Source organism: Chiloscyllium punctatum, chromosome 11, assembly GCF_047496795.1.
Source record: "Chiloscyllium punctatum isolate Juve2018m chromosome 11, sChiPun1.3, whole genome shotgun sequence".
Lineage (NCBI taxonomy): Eukaryota > Metazoa > Chordata > Chondrichthyes > Orectolobiformes > Hemiscylliidae > Chiloscyllium > Chiloscyllium punctatum.
Window position 1 is genome coordinate 41,925,191 of NC_092749.1, and position 17,357 is coordinate 41,942,547.

At 40.2% G+C, this 17,357-nt stretch overlaps 1 protein-coding gene across 8 annotated transcripts in view; it reads right to left on the reverse strand.

Moving 5' to 3' along the window:
- mta3 (metastasis associated 1 family, member 3) overlaps window positions 1–17,357 on the reverse strand; it is a 242,560-nt gene that overhangs the window by 42,150 nt on the left and 183,053 nt on the right. For all 8 annotated transcript variants that reach the window (XM_072580676.1, XM_072580680.1, XM_072580681.1 and 5 more), the window contains 3 exons: window positions 15,268–15,426; window positions 5,657–5,692; window positions 3,967–3,992 (listed from right to left, as the gene is read on the reverse strand). In XM_072580676.1, the coding sequence (XP_072436777.1) occupies window positions 3,967–3,992; window positions 5,657–5,692; window positions 15,268–15,426 (221 nt within the window). The remainder of the gene's footprint in view (window positions 1–3,966; window positions 3,993–5,656; window positions 5,693–15,267; window positions 15,427–17,357) is intronic.

Consider the following 17,357-nt stretch of genomic DNA (forward strand, 5'->3'; position numbering starts at 1 on the left):
CCCACCTATCCTATCCACTCCCACCCCACCTCCTAACCCCATCCTACACTGCCCCCCCGCCAACCCTGCATCCCCGTCCAACCCCATCCACCATCTGAACCCCGTCCGTGCTCCTGCCCCGCCCCAGTATTTCAGTGAGCCGAGTTTGTTTTTAATCATTATACCCGTAAACAAAAGCAATCGGAGTGAAACAGCTCTTTGATGTAATGTTTCTATCGGGAAACATTGAGATCCCCTTCAGATAACCCGAAATTCAGATAATTGAGGTTCCTCTGTACATCTACCTACCTTTTAAAATGCTGTGAGGACTTCTGCCTCTACTACCCTTATAAACAGCAATTTCCAGACTTCCAACACCTCAGGGTCAAATAAAAATTCCTCACACACTCTCCAAAACCTCCTGCCCCATACCTTAAATCATTGTCCCCAATAACTGATTCCTCTACCAAGAGGAAATGTTCCTTCCGGTCTATCTTTCCTATGTTCCTCAATTTTATATATCTCAATTAAATCTTCACTCAGGATCATCTGCTGGAAGGAAAACAACCCCATTCTATCCAATCTGTCTTTGGAATAGAACTATCCATCCCAAGCAAAATCCTGGTAAATCTCCTCTGCACCCTATCTTATGCAATCACATCCCTTCTACAATGTGATTTCCAGAACTGCACACAATACACTAGATGTGGCCTAACCAACATTTAATACAGTTCCAGATTATCATCCCTGCTCTGAAAATCTAAACTTCAGCTAAAAAAGACAAGCATCCCATTTGCCTTCTTAACCACTTTATCTACACGTCCTATTACCTTGATGGTGGACATGCACACCTAGGTCCCTCTGATGCTCAGAGTTTTCCAGGGTCCCACCATTCATCATATATTCCCTTGCCTTGTTTATCCTGCCCAAGTGTATGACCACACACTTATCTGCATTGAATTCCATTTACCCCTGATTAGTCCAACTATATCCTCCTGCAATCTAGGGCTATCCTCCCCACTATTTACCACCCCATCAATTTTCATACATACCATCCATGAACTTACTGATTAACCCTCCCACATTTAAGTCTAAACCATTCATATGTATAACAAACAGCAAAGGCCCCAACACTGATCCTGCACAACCCCACTGGACAACAGCTACCAGCCACAAAAAGACCCTCTACCATCACCCTCTACTTCATGCCACTCCGCCAATTATGGATTCAATTAGCGAAATTTCCTTGGATCCTATGGACCTCTTACATTCATCATTTGTGACTGGAGTTGGAGAAAAAAATCTCTCTCTCACATACTCTGCTTTATCAAGAAAGATAAAAGTACTCTAAAAGGAGAACTCAGAAGATATTTACAATACGCAAGACTGCAGTAGTTCTAGGAACCAATTCTCCGGTTAAAACCAAATACCAGAAAAACACACTGAAGCCTTTAAACATTATATTCTTTTAGCTTCTTTTTTTTAATTGGACACTATTCCCTTTTAAACTTTGTACCCGTGCTTATGTGTTTGATCTTGCATCTTTGTTGTTTTCCTCAAGGTTTATGAAATGAGATGTAGCTTTGTGCTAAAAGAAATTAAAAAAAACACCTAAGGAGGTTGACAAAAACAAAATCCTGTGGATTACATTTCCTTGAGATAATCAACTGGAGAAATGTAAGTTCTAAATTTTCTCTGATATCTTTTGAAACTTAACAAGGAACAAAGCATGCTGTAAAACAGTTGCATTCTTAAGCTTATTAAGGTGGAACTTGAAAAGACTTCATCTATCTAAGAGTATCCCACAGGTTACATTAAAAACATTCTATGATAGGAATTGTGATACATCTGCTAAGTTTATGGGAACTTAGAACAAACCTAAAAGTCCAAATCATGAGTGCAATGTAATGCACTGGATATGTAACTGATGTGCAAGCTCTGTCAAATTGTTCCAAGCATTTGTTAGGCTCTCTCAATGGTCGTCTGTTGCAATTTTTTTTATTATCAGGGCCCTGCTTCTGAATCAGAGCCCTTTCCTCAAACTGCGGCCCCTTTGTGCCTCAAACGTAACTTAACTTCCTGTATTCATCCAGCACATGGTAGAAACATGTGGGAGGAGCTGTTAAAAGCCACAATTATAGGAATTCTCACCCAGATAAAGTAAAAATCTTCAACAGTCACACCGGGCTATGTGAGTTGGCTCAATATTTTTGGGCGCTTTCAATGTGGTTGGCTGTTAAGTAAATTGGGAGAGAGACTTTGTGGGGGGGGGGGTGCAACAATTGTTCTCCAAACGTTGTTGGTCATAATGATCATAATTTTTAAACATGGCGTGCTGCTGGTCTTCCCACTCAAGCTTGAAAATGGACATGGAGGAAAAACAAAAGCAATTGGGAAAACAGCAAAAGTCCAAAGAGAAAAAGAGGGATGGACAGAGGTATTAGGAAACTGATCATCACACTTGGATTTAAGAGTGAATTTACCAGTAACCGTAGAATTATAAATTTTATTTAATGTTTTTCTTAATCACGTAAATTCCGCATGCTATTTTTAGAGCGGAAATAGACAGGATCGCGCATCAAACCAATGCATGACATTTGAATGACTTGATAGATACTTGTAGGTGTTAATTGTATATTGATTGACAATTTAATTACATTCAGATTGCACATTATTAATTTGTGCTTCTATATATTGGAGCAGACAGAAACTATAGGTGTTGGGCTTTGGGGTGATGTTTGTCAGTCTATATTTTCAAGGTTCCACCTGACCTTCACTGCCTAGCTATCTGGATTTGGAGAATAGGAACAAGCTCAGTACTTACTTGGTACCTTACTGATGCTTGTTAATTCCTGTTGTTACTAATGGACTGTATCTTATTGTTTCATTTACTTAATTAGATATTTAACTGCTAACATTTCAACCAACTCAACATTTTCAAAATACAAAATGGCCTTGCTTAAAATTAAATAAACTTAATTTACTCAAAATATATCTAATGACAGTAAAAACACCAGAAGCTATATTAGAACAAAGAACAAAGAGAACAAAGAAAATTTACAGCCCAGGAACAGGCCCTTCGGTCCTCCAAGCCTGAGCTGATCCAAATCTACTGTCTTAACCAATCACCCAATTCCCAAGCATCTGTATCCCTCTGCTCCCTACCTACTCATGCATCTGTCTAGATGCATCTTAAATGAGTCTACCATGCCTGCCTCTACCACCTCTGCTGGCAACGCGTTCCAGACACCCACAATCCTCTGTGTAAAGTACTTGCCACGTGTATCCCCTTTAAATGTTTCACCTCTCATCTTGAAAGCGTGACCTCTCGTTATTGAATTCCTCACCCTGGGAAAAAGCTTATCTCTATCTACCCTGTCTATACCTTTCATGATTTTGTAGACCTCAATCAGGTCCCCCCCTCAATCTCTTTTTTTTTCTAATGAAAACAAACCTAACCTACTCAACCTCTCTTCATAACTAGCACCTTCCATACCAGGCAACATCCTCGTAAACCTTCTCTGCACCCTCTCCAAAGCGTCCACATCCTTTTGGTAACGTGGCGACCAGAACTGTACACAGTATTCTAAATGTAGCCGAACCTACGCGTGTATGATTTTAACATGACCTGTCAGCTCTTATACTCAATACCCCGTCCGATGAAGGCAAGCGTACCATATGCCTTCTTGACCACTCTATCCACCTATGCAGCAACCTTCAGGGTACAATGGACCTGAACTCCCACATCTCTTTGCTAGGATTTGATGCTTGCTTCAAATCAAAGGAAGAAAATAGGATACCACTGGAAAGGTGTTTATCCTACGAATCCACAAATGCTTCTCAGCTAAAAATGTCTGTCAGGATCTACTCTGGTTGCTTATTTTGTAAACTACACATTTTTGATGCATTGAACAAAATCAAATAAGTCGGAAGAGCCAGGGACTTAAATGTGCAGTCTGTGGTAAATATTCAACAAAATTCACTTACCATTCCTTGTGTATGACTTGTAACATCTGAAAAATTTGATTAGCAGTTAAAGGAAGTTTTAATCACGTCACTTGACAATACTCTATAGTCTGTCACTCATATGAGATTGACTAAAATATAATTATAGCAAAAATCTATTCAAGGTTAATTGAATAATTACAAATCAAGAAAACCAAAAAGCAAATAGAAAGCAAAATGCTGATCGACTCTGGTATACCACATATAAAAATAATGCATTTAAATGAATGGATGATCAAATATTGAAGTATTACTTTTAAATTCATTTTAAAATAAATCAACATACTCTATTTTTTTTTGCATAAATATGTGCAGGTTACAAATAGGAACAAACATACAGAAGTCATTTTCTTTCAATCAACTGTGAATTGCTACCATTATCTACAAAACGAAATGAAGTTCAGACCCATTTGTGAGCACAAGTAATTAACAATAATGTATGTGCCAACTGGAGAATTTAAATCCTCTTAATTCTAATGTTATCAAAATTCGAAGAAAATAAATCTTGAATTGCTGGATTCAATCTACATTTAAGTTGATTAATTCCAAGGACTGGGATTACTTTTAGACTATTTTAGAATTCAATCAATATTATATTTAAACCAAAGTGCAATACCCAATTACCAATAAATGTAAAATAGAAGTTTGAAGTGATCAGAAGGCAGGTCTTTCATGACGAAATTCAAATAACTGAGACGACTTGGATGAAACTTCAATAGTTCATGAACCACCAAGTGAACCCAGATAAGAATACAGTCTTGGGGTTGATATGATAAATGTTGTATGATGGTATTAATTTAATTTAATTACCTATCTGTAGCCCTACATTTCTCACCTTAATTTGGTCACTGTATTGACTCCAGTTTTGTTACCCTAGTGATTAAGGACTCTTCCTGTAGTCAATGTAAGAGTACTAACAGAGATTATGTTTTACTTAACTTTATGCCAAAGGACTTACACAACACATGAACAACACAGCATGAAGTGAATTATAAAGATCTCCTTCATCCTCAATAATTGACTGACACAACATTTAAATGAGGTACTCAGTGAAATAAAAGGAAATAATTGATATTAAAAGATGTATATGCTTGTGATTAAGATTTTTGTGGGATGATTCCCTTAAATTTATTTTTAGGGACAGTATTTATTGTTAACCTTGGTTTTGGCTTTGCAAAATGTCAATTTTTATAGAAAAGGTGAAATTTTAAACAGGGTGCACAATTGCATAATGTTGGACGCAAACTCAAAAGTTAGAGAAGAAGCTAAATGTTAAGCAGGTTATAGGATTAGCTACATCTTCAATTCTCAGACTTAAAGCTTGGAATTGAGGCAAAACATGTAGTTCAATCGCAGAAAAATATTTTTATTTTGCATTAATTCTCCATCTATTCAACACATGTAAGAATATTGCATTAAATTTGAAAAGACAATGTAGCAAAGGGACTAGGTCTTAAGAATATCCATACTCCAAAAGGAGAGTAATTTAAGCACCTCATCAAAGACCCATGGACCACCTACAGAATGGGATATGCAACACTAAATAGGTGAAGTGGTAATATTTCTGAAAAAGCAAATAAAGTACATCTAAAATAACATTTTCCTTTTTGAAAACAATTTTGCTCCTGTACAATATTAACACAGACCTTAAGTATATATTATTACATCTTACCCCTATTGGACATCAAAGGTCGTTTCTTCACACCTCCTGAATGGAAATGAAGTAATTGAACGTATTTAGTGTTAGTTGCAGCATACATAGTTCATCTACAAACATCTCACACTTCATCATAAAGTTGCTCATTTTATATATTGCAAACTCTAAATAATCATAAGCGTTACTCCCAGCAAGAAAGTATTCCATGTAGAGGTTGTTCATTGCACTTATAGTAATGTACATATAAAATTAATTTGGAGTCATGGACTTTTTTCAATACACAACTACCCAAAATTCTTCAAATTGAGTTCCCAATTTCAATTTGCCAATGACTGGGGATAAAGGAACTAATGCTAGTGGTCCCCAGTCTTTGTAGCTGAGGTTATTTAGATTAGATTAGATTACATTACATTACAGTGTGGAAACAGGCCCTTCGGCCCAACAAGTCCACAACAACCCGCTGAAGCGCAACCCACCCATACCCCTACATTTACCCCTTAACTAACACTACGGGCAATTTAGCATGGCCAATTCACCTGACCTGCACATCTTTGGACTGTGGGAGGAAACTGGAGCACCCGGAGGAAACCCACGCAGACACAGGGAGAACGTGCAAACTCCACACAGTCAGTCGCCTGAAGCTGTGCTATTTAGATTAGCACAGGCCAAGAATTGAACCTGGAACCTTAAAAGAAACTGTATGAATAAAGTTAGTGATTTTATTCAGGTTTTTGGGTGAACTGTAGCCATGTGTGCACTTTGGAGATTTCAGTAGAACGTGGCTACAACACAGATCCAGCAGACACCTTTTAAAATAGTGCCCTGTAAATTTAAGCCTATTCTTGAGTAAGTTCAGCCAAGGTCTACTTTCACACTCTAGTTTCCAGATGTCTTGGTGGAAATTAGGCCTCCAATCACCTGAGCATAGACATTGACAAAAGAGGATTGGAGTATGGGAAACTTATATGAGGAGAGAAGCTTCCACGTCTGGTGAAGATAGATCCTGATCAACTTTATGATAGACATGAGGTTTACTGAGGTACTTCACTAGGACTTACCAGCATGCAATACCTTGACCTTGAAATTACAAATAAGCCTTTTAAAAGTAATAGCAAATGCTGTTGGGGAGGTTTTAAACTAATTTGGCAGGAGTAATAGGGTACAGAATATATGTTGGGAGTAACTTGGAATATTGCGTGCAATTCTGGTCTCCTTCCTATTGGAAAGATGTTGTGAAACTAGAAAGGGTTCAGAAAAGATTTACAAGGTTGGAGGATTTGAGCTATAGGGAGAGGCTGAACAGGCTGGGGCTGTTTTCCCTGGAGCGTCGGAGGCTAAGTGGTGACCTTATAGAGGTTTACAAAATTATGAGGGGCATGGATAGGATAAATAGACAAAGTATTTTCCCTGGGATGAGGGAGTCCAGAACTAGACGGCATAGGTTTAGGGTGAGAAGGGAAAGATATAAAAGAGACCTAAGGGCAACTTTTTCACACAGAGGGTGGTACGTGTATAGAATGAGCGACCAGGGTGGTACGTTTATGGTGGAGGCTGGTACAATTGCACCATTTAAAAGGCCTTTCAATGGGTATATGAATAGGAAGGGTTTGGAGGGATATAGGCCGGGTGCTGGCAGATGGAACTAGATTGGGTTGAGATATCTGGTCAGCATGGATGGGTTGGACCGAACGGTCTGCCTCCATGCTGTACATCTCTATGAATATGAGGACAGTCCAGCCAGCAGAGATGACAGGGTCATGGTAAAGCGAATAGAATGCCCAGAAAGCTAAAATGTATCTATTTAATTCAAGAGGCTTGAGTGGTAAGGCAGATGAACTTCAAACATTGCATCAATACCATCTTCCCACATGCTGATCAATCACAGATATGGTTGAACAAAGGGTGGGACTGGCAGCTCAATATTCCAAGGTATAAAAGTTTCAGGCATGATGGGGAGAGGGCTGGAAGAAAGGTGGGGGCACTGTATTATTGATAAAGGAGACTGCAGTATTGTGGGAGGATGTCTTGGAAGGATCTCACAATGAGACCATCTGCGTACAGCTTAGAAATAAGAAAAGGGGCAATCACTTTGCTGGGGTTATACTACAGGCCTCCGAACAGTCAGATAAAACATAGGGGAGCTGATATATAGGTAAATCACAAAGGTGTGAGAGAAAAAGGGCTTTAGTTGGAGATTTCAACGATGCTAATAAATTAAGGGGTTCAGTAGTATGAAAGGTTGAGATGAAGTGAAATTTTTGGAGTGCATCTAGGAGAGCTTTTTGCGCCAGTATATAGATTGTCTAACTAGAGGTAGGGCAGTGCTAGATTTAATATTAGGGCAGGAAGCGGTTGAAATGTCAGTGGGCGAATATTTTAGAGATAGTGCTCATAACTCTGAGGTTCAAAGTCATTATAGAAAGGGATAAGGAATAGTGCAGATGTTATGTATCTTAATTAGGGAAAAGCCAATTTCAATCTCATTAGACAGAATCTGGCAAGCATAGACTGGGAACAGCTACTTGCAGGTAAATCTACATTCAGAAAGTAGGAGTCTTTCAAAAAGCATAAAAGTGAGAGTTCACAGCCAACATGTTCCTTTAAGAGCTAAGGGGATGTCAGCTCGTCCAGGGAACTTTGGATGTCAAGGAATATTGAGAGTTTGATAAAGAAAAAGGAAGCATATTTAAGGTACACAGTATTAAAAACAGGGGAGACCATTCAGGAGCATAGCGTGTGTGGGGTGTACTTAAACATAAAACAAATTACAAGGGGACGCAAAAATATCTTTGGCACATAGGATTAAGGATAACCACAAGACATTTTAGAAGTACATAACAGTAAGAGGATTACAAGGGAAAGAGTGGGGCCTATTAGAGAGCAAAGGCGCATTGTCTGTGCTTGGAGCCAGAGGACATGGGTGAAGTTTTAAATGAATATTTCATCTGTATTCACAGAGGAAAAGACAATGTAACTGGAGATCTTGGTTGGGACAGCAAGGTTCAAAAGCAGGCAAAGATTAATAAGGAGGAAATATTAGATGTTTTAGCAGGCATAAAGTTGTACAAATCTCCAGGCTCTGATGAGATATGTCTCAGGCTGCTATGGAAAGCAAGGGAGGAGATTGCTAGGGCCCTGACATAGATATTTAGTACTTTGCTGGCCACAGGTGAAGTGCTGGATGACTGGAGGATAGCTAATGCAGTTCCTTTGCTCGAGCAGAGTAGCAGGGATAGGCCAAATAACCACAGAGCAGTTATTCTGACATCAATGGTGGAAAAATTATTGGAAAAAATTCTGAGGGACAAGATTGTGCAATACCCGGAAAGGCAGGATTTGATTAGGGAAAGTCAGCATGGATTGACATGGAGATCCTTTCTGACTAATTTGAGTTTTCTTTGGAAAGTAGACTAAAATATTGATGAGGATAGTGCAGTTGATGTGGTTTACATGGACTTCAGCAAAACCTTTGACAAGATCCCCCTTACGCAGAAGGTAAGAGCCCACGGATTCCAAGGAAAGTGGGCAAACAGGAGTTAAAGGATGATAATAGAGGGTTATGTTTGTGCTTAGAATCCTGTGACTAGCGGTGCACCACAGGGATTGATACTGGGACCCTTACTATTTGTTATGTACATTAAGAATATACAGTCATCGAGTTATACAGCACCAAAACAAATCCTTCGGTCCACCTCATCCATGCCAACCAGATATCCTGAACTGATCTAGTCCCATTTGCCAGCATTTGGTCCACATCCCTCTGAACCCTTCCTATTTGTGTAGCCATCAAGATGCATTTTAAATGTTGTAAGGGTACCCATGTCCACCACTTCCTCTGGCAGCTCACTCCACACTTGCACCACCGTGTGTGAAAATGTTACCCCTCAGGTCTCTAAAATCTTTCCCCTTTCACCTTAAGCCAATGTCCTCTAGTTTTGGGCTCCTCTACCCTCAGGAAAAAGATCTTGGTTATTCACCCTTTCATGCGTAGATGGCTACAGATGTGAATGCAGAAGGTATAATTAGTAAGCTTGCAGACGACACCAAAATTGGTCGGTGTGGACTAATAATGAGGAGGATGGTCTCAGTCTACAGTCTGATATTGGTCAGCCAGTAAATTAGGCAGAGCAATGGCAGATGGAATTTAGTCCTGACTAGTCTGAGGTGATGTATTTTTGGGAGGTCTAATAAGGGAAGGATTTACATAATGAACAGAAGGTGCCGAGGGAGAATAAGGAACTAAGGAACCTTGGTGTACAATTTCATCGATCCGTGAAAGTGAAGAGGCATAAGGGATGCTTGTCTTCATTAGCCATGTCATAGAATACAGGAGCAGGGATACCTCATAGCAACATTTTAGAGCATTGATTAGACCACAGATGGAAAACTGTGTGCAGTTCTGGTCTACACACTATTGGAAGGACATACGTGCAGTGCAGAGAGTGCAGTGGAGCTTCACCAGGATGTTGCCTGGGAAGGAAATTTGCTGTTTTGGGGAGAGACTGGATAGGCTGGGTTTGTTTTCCTTGGAGTAGAGGCAGCTGAAGGGTTATTTGATTGAGGTATACAAAATTACACCAGGCATGTAAGAATCATGAAGATAGCATTGATAAGGACAAGAATAGGCAGACAGCAGATGAACATAAAAGAACTGGTGGCCTGAAGTGCATCTACTTTAATGCAAAGCGTATAGTGTGTAAGGCAGATGAACTTAGGGCTTGGATTGGTGCCTGGGAGTATGACGTTGTTGCATTCACAGAGACTTGGTTGAAGAAAGGGCATGATTGGCAACTAAATGTTCCAGGATATAGATGCTTCAGACATGACAGGGAGGGAAGTAAAAGGGGGGTGGGGGAGGGAGTTACATTGCTGGTCAGTGATGATATCACTGCTGTGTTAAAACAGGACATGATGGAGGGCTTGAGTAATGAGGCGTTATGGGTGGAGCTGAGAAATAAGAAGGGTGCAGTTACATTGTTGGGGCTGTATTACAGGCCTCCCAACAGTGAGCTGAGGAAGAACAAATAGGTAAACAGATTATAGAAAAATGTAAAGGCAATAGGGGAGTGGTGATGGGAGATTTTAATTTTCCCAACATTGACTGGGATACACTTAGTGTCAGAGGTCTGGATGGGGTTGAATTTGTAAGAAGCGTCCAGGAGAATTTTCTAGAACAGTATGTCAATAGTCCGACAAGGGAAGGGGCCATATTAGAAAAGAATGGGCTCATCAGTGATAGGCAACATGGTTTTGTGCGGGGGAGATTGTGACTTAATAGAGTGAGGAAGTGACCAAGTTGATCAGTGAAGGAAGGGCTGTTGATGTCATATACATGGACTTTAGTGAGGCGTTTGATCAGGTTCTCCATGATAAACTAATAGATAAAGTGAAGTCACATAGTGTGCAGGGTGCTCTAGCAAGGTGGATAAAGAACTGGTTGAGCAACAGGAGACAGAGAGTAGTAGTTGAAGGGAGTTTCTCGAAATGGAGAAAGATGACCAGTGGATCATTGCTGGGGCCACTGTTGCTTGTGAAAGATATAAATGATCTGGAGGAGGGCACTGTTGGTATGATGAGTAAGTTTGCAGATGACACGAAGATTGGTGGAGTAGCAGAAAGCATAAGGGACTGGCAAAGAATACAGGAGAATATAGATCGACTGGAGAGTTTGGCGGAGAAGTGGCAGATGGAGTTCAATCCAAGCAAATGTGAGGTGATGCATTTTGGGAAGTCTAATTCTAGAGCGAATTATACAGTGAATGGAATAGACTTGGGAAAAGTTGACTAGCAGAAAGATCTGGGAGTGCAGGTCCATTGAACCCTGAAGGTTGCTGCACAGGTGATAGAGTGGCCAAGAAGGCATATGGTATATGCTTGCCTTCACCGACAGGGTATTGAGTATAAGAGCTGGTAGGTTATGTTAAAATTGTACATGATGTTGGTTTGGCCGCATTTAGAATACCGTGTACAGTTCTGTTGCCACATTACCAAAAGTATGTGGGCGCTTTGGAGAGGGTGCAGAGAAGGTTTACGAGGATGTTGCCTGGTATGGAAGGTGCTAGCTATGAACAGAGGTTGAGTAGGTTAGGTTTGTTTTCATTAGAAAAAAGATTGAGGGGGGACCTGATTGAGGTCTACAAAATCATGAAGGATATAGACAGGGTAGATAGAGATAAGCTTTTTCCCAGGGTGAAGGATTCAATAAAGAGAGGTCACGTTTTCAAGGTGAGAGATGAAAAGTTTAAGGGGGATACACACGGCAAGTACTTTACACAGAGGGTGGTGGGTATCTGGAACTCACTGCTAGCAGAGGTAGTCGAGGCAGGCATGGTAGATTCATTTAAGATGCGTCTGGACAGATGCATGAGCAGGTGGGGAGCAGAGGGATATAGATGCTTAGGAATTCGGCGACAGGTTTAGACAGTAGATTTGGATCGGCTCAGGCTTGGAGGGTCGAAGGGCCTTTTCCTGGGCTGCAAATGTTCTTGGTTTTTTTTTTGTTCTTTGTATGTTAAAGGTAGATCTTGAGGGGATTTGTGGAAAAATGTTTTCACCCAGAGTGTGTTGGCAACATGGAACGTGCTGTTTGTCAGGGTGAAGGAGATAGGTACTCTTGCTACACTTAAGAAGCACTTAAAATGCCAGGGCATAGGAGGCTATGGACCAGGTGCAGGTAAACAGGATTAGTCTAGTTTGGTGTTTGTTGGTCAGCATAGCCAGTGGGCCAATGTGCCTATTTCTACAATGTACGACTCTGTGACAAATCTGACAAATCCCTTACTTTATGGAAACCTTGGATGGTCTTGAACAAATGTGCTTGGAGTCTGTCAGAGTCCATCAGACAGATGTGCAGATATGCCCATCACTTCTCATGCAAACTACAATGGTTTAACAAGTCTAGAAATGCACCTGTTCTTTTAAAATTGCATGTACCCTTAAGCATGCTAAAATCTGGCCTTTATCAGATTTAGTCAGATAAAGTTAGTCAGTCTTGACTTTATCATCTATTTACACCTAACCAAAACAGATGCCACCAAGTTATCTTTTTGCTAATATATCTGTCTCCATCACTAGTTTTTCATTTTATACCCAATCAGCCATCTTGGTTTAATGGATCCTGTTAATCGCTATGCACTTTGCTCTAAGCATTGAAATATTATCATGCCAAGCCACATTGGTCTGTATAAAATCATAACAAATAGGAGCAAGTAGAAGGACAATTGGCCAACTGAACCTGCTCCAAATGACTGTTGCTCAACTCCACTTTCCTGCCGGGACCCCTGCCACCTCCTTTCCCCACAGAAAATCCTCAACTCCTTTGTAGTTGTTAAAATTGATCTAATTCATAGAACATAGAACAGGCCCTTCAGCCCATGATGTTGTGCCGACCACTGATCCTCATGTATGCACCCTCAAATTTCTGTGACCATATGCATGTCCAGTAGTCTCTTAAATGTCCCCAATGACCTTGCTTCCACAACTGCTGCTGGCAACGCATTCCATGCTCTCGCAACTCTCTGTGTAAAGAACCCGCCTCTGACATCCCCTCTATACTTTCCTCCAACCAGCTTAAAACTATGACCCCTTGTGTTAGTCACTGGCTATCGACTCTATCTATGCCTCTCATTATCTTGTATACCTCAATTAGGTCCCCTCTCCTCCTCCTTTTCTCCAATGAAAAAAGTCCGAGCTCAGTCAACCTCTCTTCATAAGATAAGCCTTCCAGTCCAGGCAGCATCCTGGTAAACCTCCTCTCAACCCTCTCCAAAGCATCCACATCTTTCCTATAGTAGGGTGACCAGAACTAGACGCAGTATTCCAAGTACGGTCTAACCAAAGTTTTATAGAGCTGCAACAAGATCTCACGACTCTTAAACTCAATCCCCTGTTAATGAAAGCCAAAACACCAAATGCTTTCTTAACAACCCTGTCCACTTGGGTGGCCATTTTAAGGGATCTATGTACCTGCACACCAAGATCCCTCTGTTCCTCCACACTGCTAAGAATCCTATCCTTAATCCTGTACTCAGCTTTCAAATTCAACCTTCCAAAATGCATCACCTCGCATTTATCCAGGTTGAACTCCATTTGTCACCTCTCAGCCCATCTCTGCATCCTGTCAACGTCCTGCTGCAGCCTACAACAGCCCTCTATATGGTCAACGACACCTCCAACCTTTGTGTTGTCTGCAAACTTGCTGACCAATCCTTCAATCCCCTCATCCAAGTCATTAATAAAAATTACAAACAGTAGAGGCCCAAGGACAGAGCCCTGTGGAACACCGCTCACCACAGACTTCCAGGCAGAATATTTTCCTTCTATACCACTTGCTGTCTTCTGTTGGCCAACCAATTCTGTATCCAGACAGCTAAGTTCCCCTGTATCCCATTCCTCCTGATCTTCTGAATGAGCCTACCATGGGGAACCTTATCAAATGCCTTGCTGAAGTCCATGTACACCACATCCACAGCTCAACCCTCATCAACTTTTCTAGTCACATCCTCAAAGAACTCGATAAGGTTTGTGAGGCATGGCTTGCTCCTCACAAAGCCGTGTTGACTGCATTTAATCAAGCCATGCTCTTCCAGATGGTCATAAATCCTATCCGTCAGAATTATTTCTAACACCTTGCAGATGACAGACGTGAGACTTACTGGTCTGTAATTGCCGGGGATTTCCCTATTTCCTTTCTTGAAGAGAGGAATTACATTTGCCTCTCTCCAGTCCTCAGTTTTGAATATTTTCAAATGATCCATTCTCCACAACTCTCTGTGGAAGACCATTCCAAAGATATTTAAGAAAATAAATTCCTCTTCATCTCCACCTTAAATGAGAAGTCCTTTTTTTTTTGAACTGTGCTGCTGAGTTGACCTTTCAAGGAAAGCTTAAGTTAATTTTTGCAATATTGGTAAAGTATTTATTGAACTTTTTTCTTTCTTTTGTACTGTTGGATTGAATATAATCCACCCTAATTGCCTAAGAGATGAACATATTGGAATGAGGATTGCTGTCTGCATATTATACTATATAACTTACCAAAGCAGTCAACCTTAATTTTTTTTAAACCAGTTTGCACAAGGTGACTTTGAGAGCATTCAAATTACTCCGTAGGCTTTAATGTGAAGATAGTCTACTACTCAGCATAATACTCAATAGAATTTTCAAGAAAATTATAATATAAAAGGCCAGTAGCTGAACTTATTTGTTAAAGACTGAGACTCAAAAGTAATCAGGCAGACTAATTTCCATAATTGCAATACTACATGAAACTCTTGAACCACAGCAAGAAAATATTTTCAATTATTCAAAGCTACAGAAAAAAACGATGCCTAATAAGTAAAGCACTCAACTCAACGGCAGCTACAAATCGTAGGTTTGACTGACAGTCAAATTACCAGTTTTCAGAGTTAATCCTCTACCGGCTTTGAACCCCATAACTCACCTCCTGACACAGGTGCACACAACGTAAAACTATATAACGTAAAATATGACATTCTCCGACTAAAAACATTAACAACAGACGACAATGGTACTCTATAGAAATTAAATAAGAAAAGTACTGAACGTATCACTTGCCTGAACATATTAGCAAATATTACATACTTAAACTTGGCTGATAAACTAACCATCTACACCGTTGTGAAGGCTGTAACCTTTGTTCCCTAGAATTGTTGGAGAGCCACAGTTTTGAATTGCAAATAGTCGTTTTGATGATTGACTGAAGTTTCCTGAAGTGCAGCTTGACACTCTTCTCAATACCTTTGGCTTTACAGCAGGATGCGCTTCTGCATATTGACAAAAGGTTAACAGGCAATTAGACAATCATGGCATGTGGAAGGAACAGCAGATAGTTAAAAGAAATGTTGATGTTATTCATTAATTAATTGGTTACTGTTGCAAGGTTTTAATGACACAAAATAAGTGTCCGATGTGGCTTCCATAAGAACATAACAAATAAAAAAAAGTGCACAATCATAGGCTGCCTCACCACTGCTAACTTTTCGAAAGTGCAAGCTCCATCCCTGGGACTATGCTCCCTTGCATTTTTCAAAACTGCACACAACACACACAGTGTGATTCATCAAGCCAACAGTATCCTGGGTTTTGTTACCCAAACTCTAATCTGGCTCAGTTACATGAAGCAAATACTGTTCATCACCTTTCACGAACGACTCTCTACCGCACTGAACTGTTTAGTGCCCACCGGCTTCATTCAGCCTTTCACAGCCCCTCGGTTTTCCCTAGACACATCCCATTATACAAAGTTATTCAACTGCTCTATGACTTCCCTGAATCTCAAATGCACATAACATATGCAGTGCAGTCGCCTTTAGTAGCACAGCTATCATCAGTCCTGCCTCCCGTGGTCTCCTCTCTCTCACACATATCCCTTTCTGGATTCAATGCTTGTGACCTTTGTCACAAGCATTTTCCGTCACCTCTTGAACTACTTGAAACATTGGTTCCTTGCTATTGTTAAGCAAACCTGAATGTAACCAATATTTTGGGATAATCAAACAACAAAATTTTAGAAATCTCTGTTCCTTAAATGGTACAGTTTCACAAAAGGCTGGCTTGCAGCACAGATTGCATACAACAAAATTGGTTTTCATTACATCATATTATTATATGCTCCATGTTGTCATGGCTTGTACTCTATTGTACAATCATCTACAAACCAAAATCCAGTTATTTATTTGTCACAGTGCTTCAAGGACATATAATTTATTAGAATTTACCTAATCTAAATTCACATCATATTTGGTCAAAGTAAACTCTTGTTTGCATCAGTCATCACTAAAGTATTTTCAAAATTAAACATCTTTCAAAAATTAGCAATTTGCATACTGCAGTATTAGAACATGTTCTCTCATCCATTGAGAGTTATGGGGAGTATATATGCCAACTCCTCACATTTTTGTAAATCCAGTCCTATTTAGATATCAGCTTTCACAAACTCTGTCAGCCACATCAACCTGACTAGTTCTGAAGCACCTATACAGAGCAAAGCAAATTATGACCATTTTATTATTTTGCTTAACATCTGCACCTGCAATCTTTCTACAATCACCCTGGGGAAACAAAACTAACATCCAGTTTCTTGTTCCAACGTTCACTTAAGAGTCAACGTGAATCAGTTGGTAGCCCTACTGTCCCAAGTTAGAATACACAACTTTTAATACAGACTTCAATAGTTCATTTGGTTATATTCTTACCTATCTGGTAATCTTCAAAAGATCATCTGCAATGGTTGCCCTTCCTGCAGCCACACCATTGATACTGGTGTCCAAAAAGAATTGATGCACTCCCTTCTCACTTCCTCCACTTATCTCTATACCGCACTTCGATGACGCCCTTTGAAAACCTACAGCTGGAATTTACAGGTGTTGTATGTGCCCCCTCCCTCCTCAACCTAACACTGATGGTCAGTTAGCCCAGCTGAAACATTGTTTCTTCACAGCTACATTGGCTGCATAATGTAGACAGCAACCTGAACTCTTTTGGGAGGAGATATCCACAACATCAAGGAAGGTGAATCTTTTACCCAACAAACCTGTAATCCCAGCAGTGCCAGGATAAAGGAAAGAAAATATAAAGAAGAAAAATGGTAAAACCAGACTTAACGGTAAGTCTGGTATTTTAGGCAGATTTAGCTGGCAGAAACCAGTGAATTGGGGGTTTAAGGGAATGGTGAGAGAGGCAGAGTTTTGTGAGG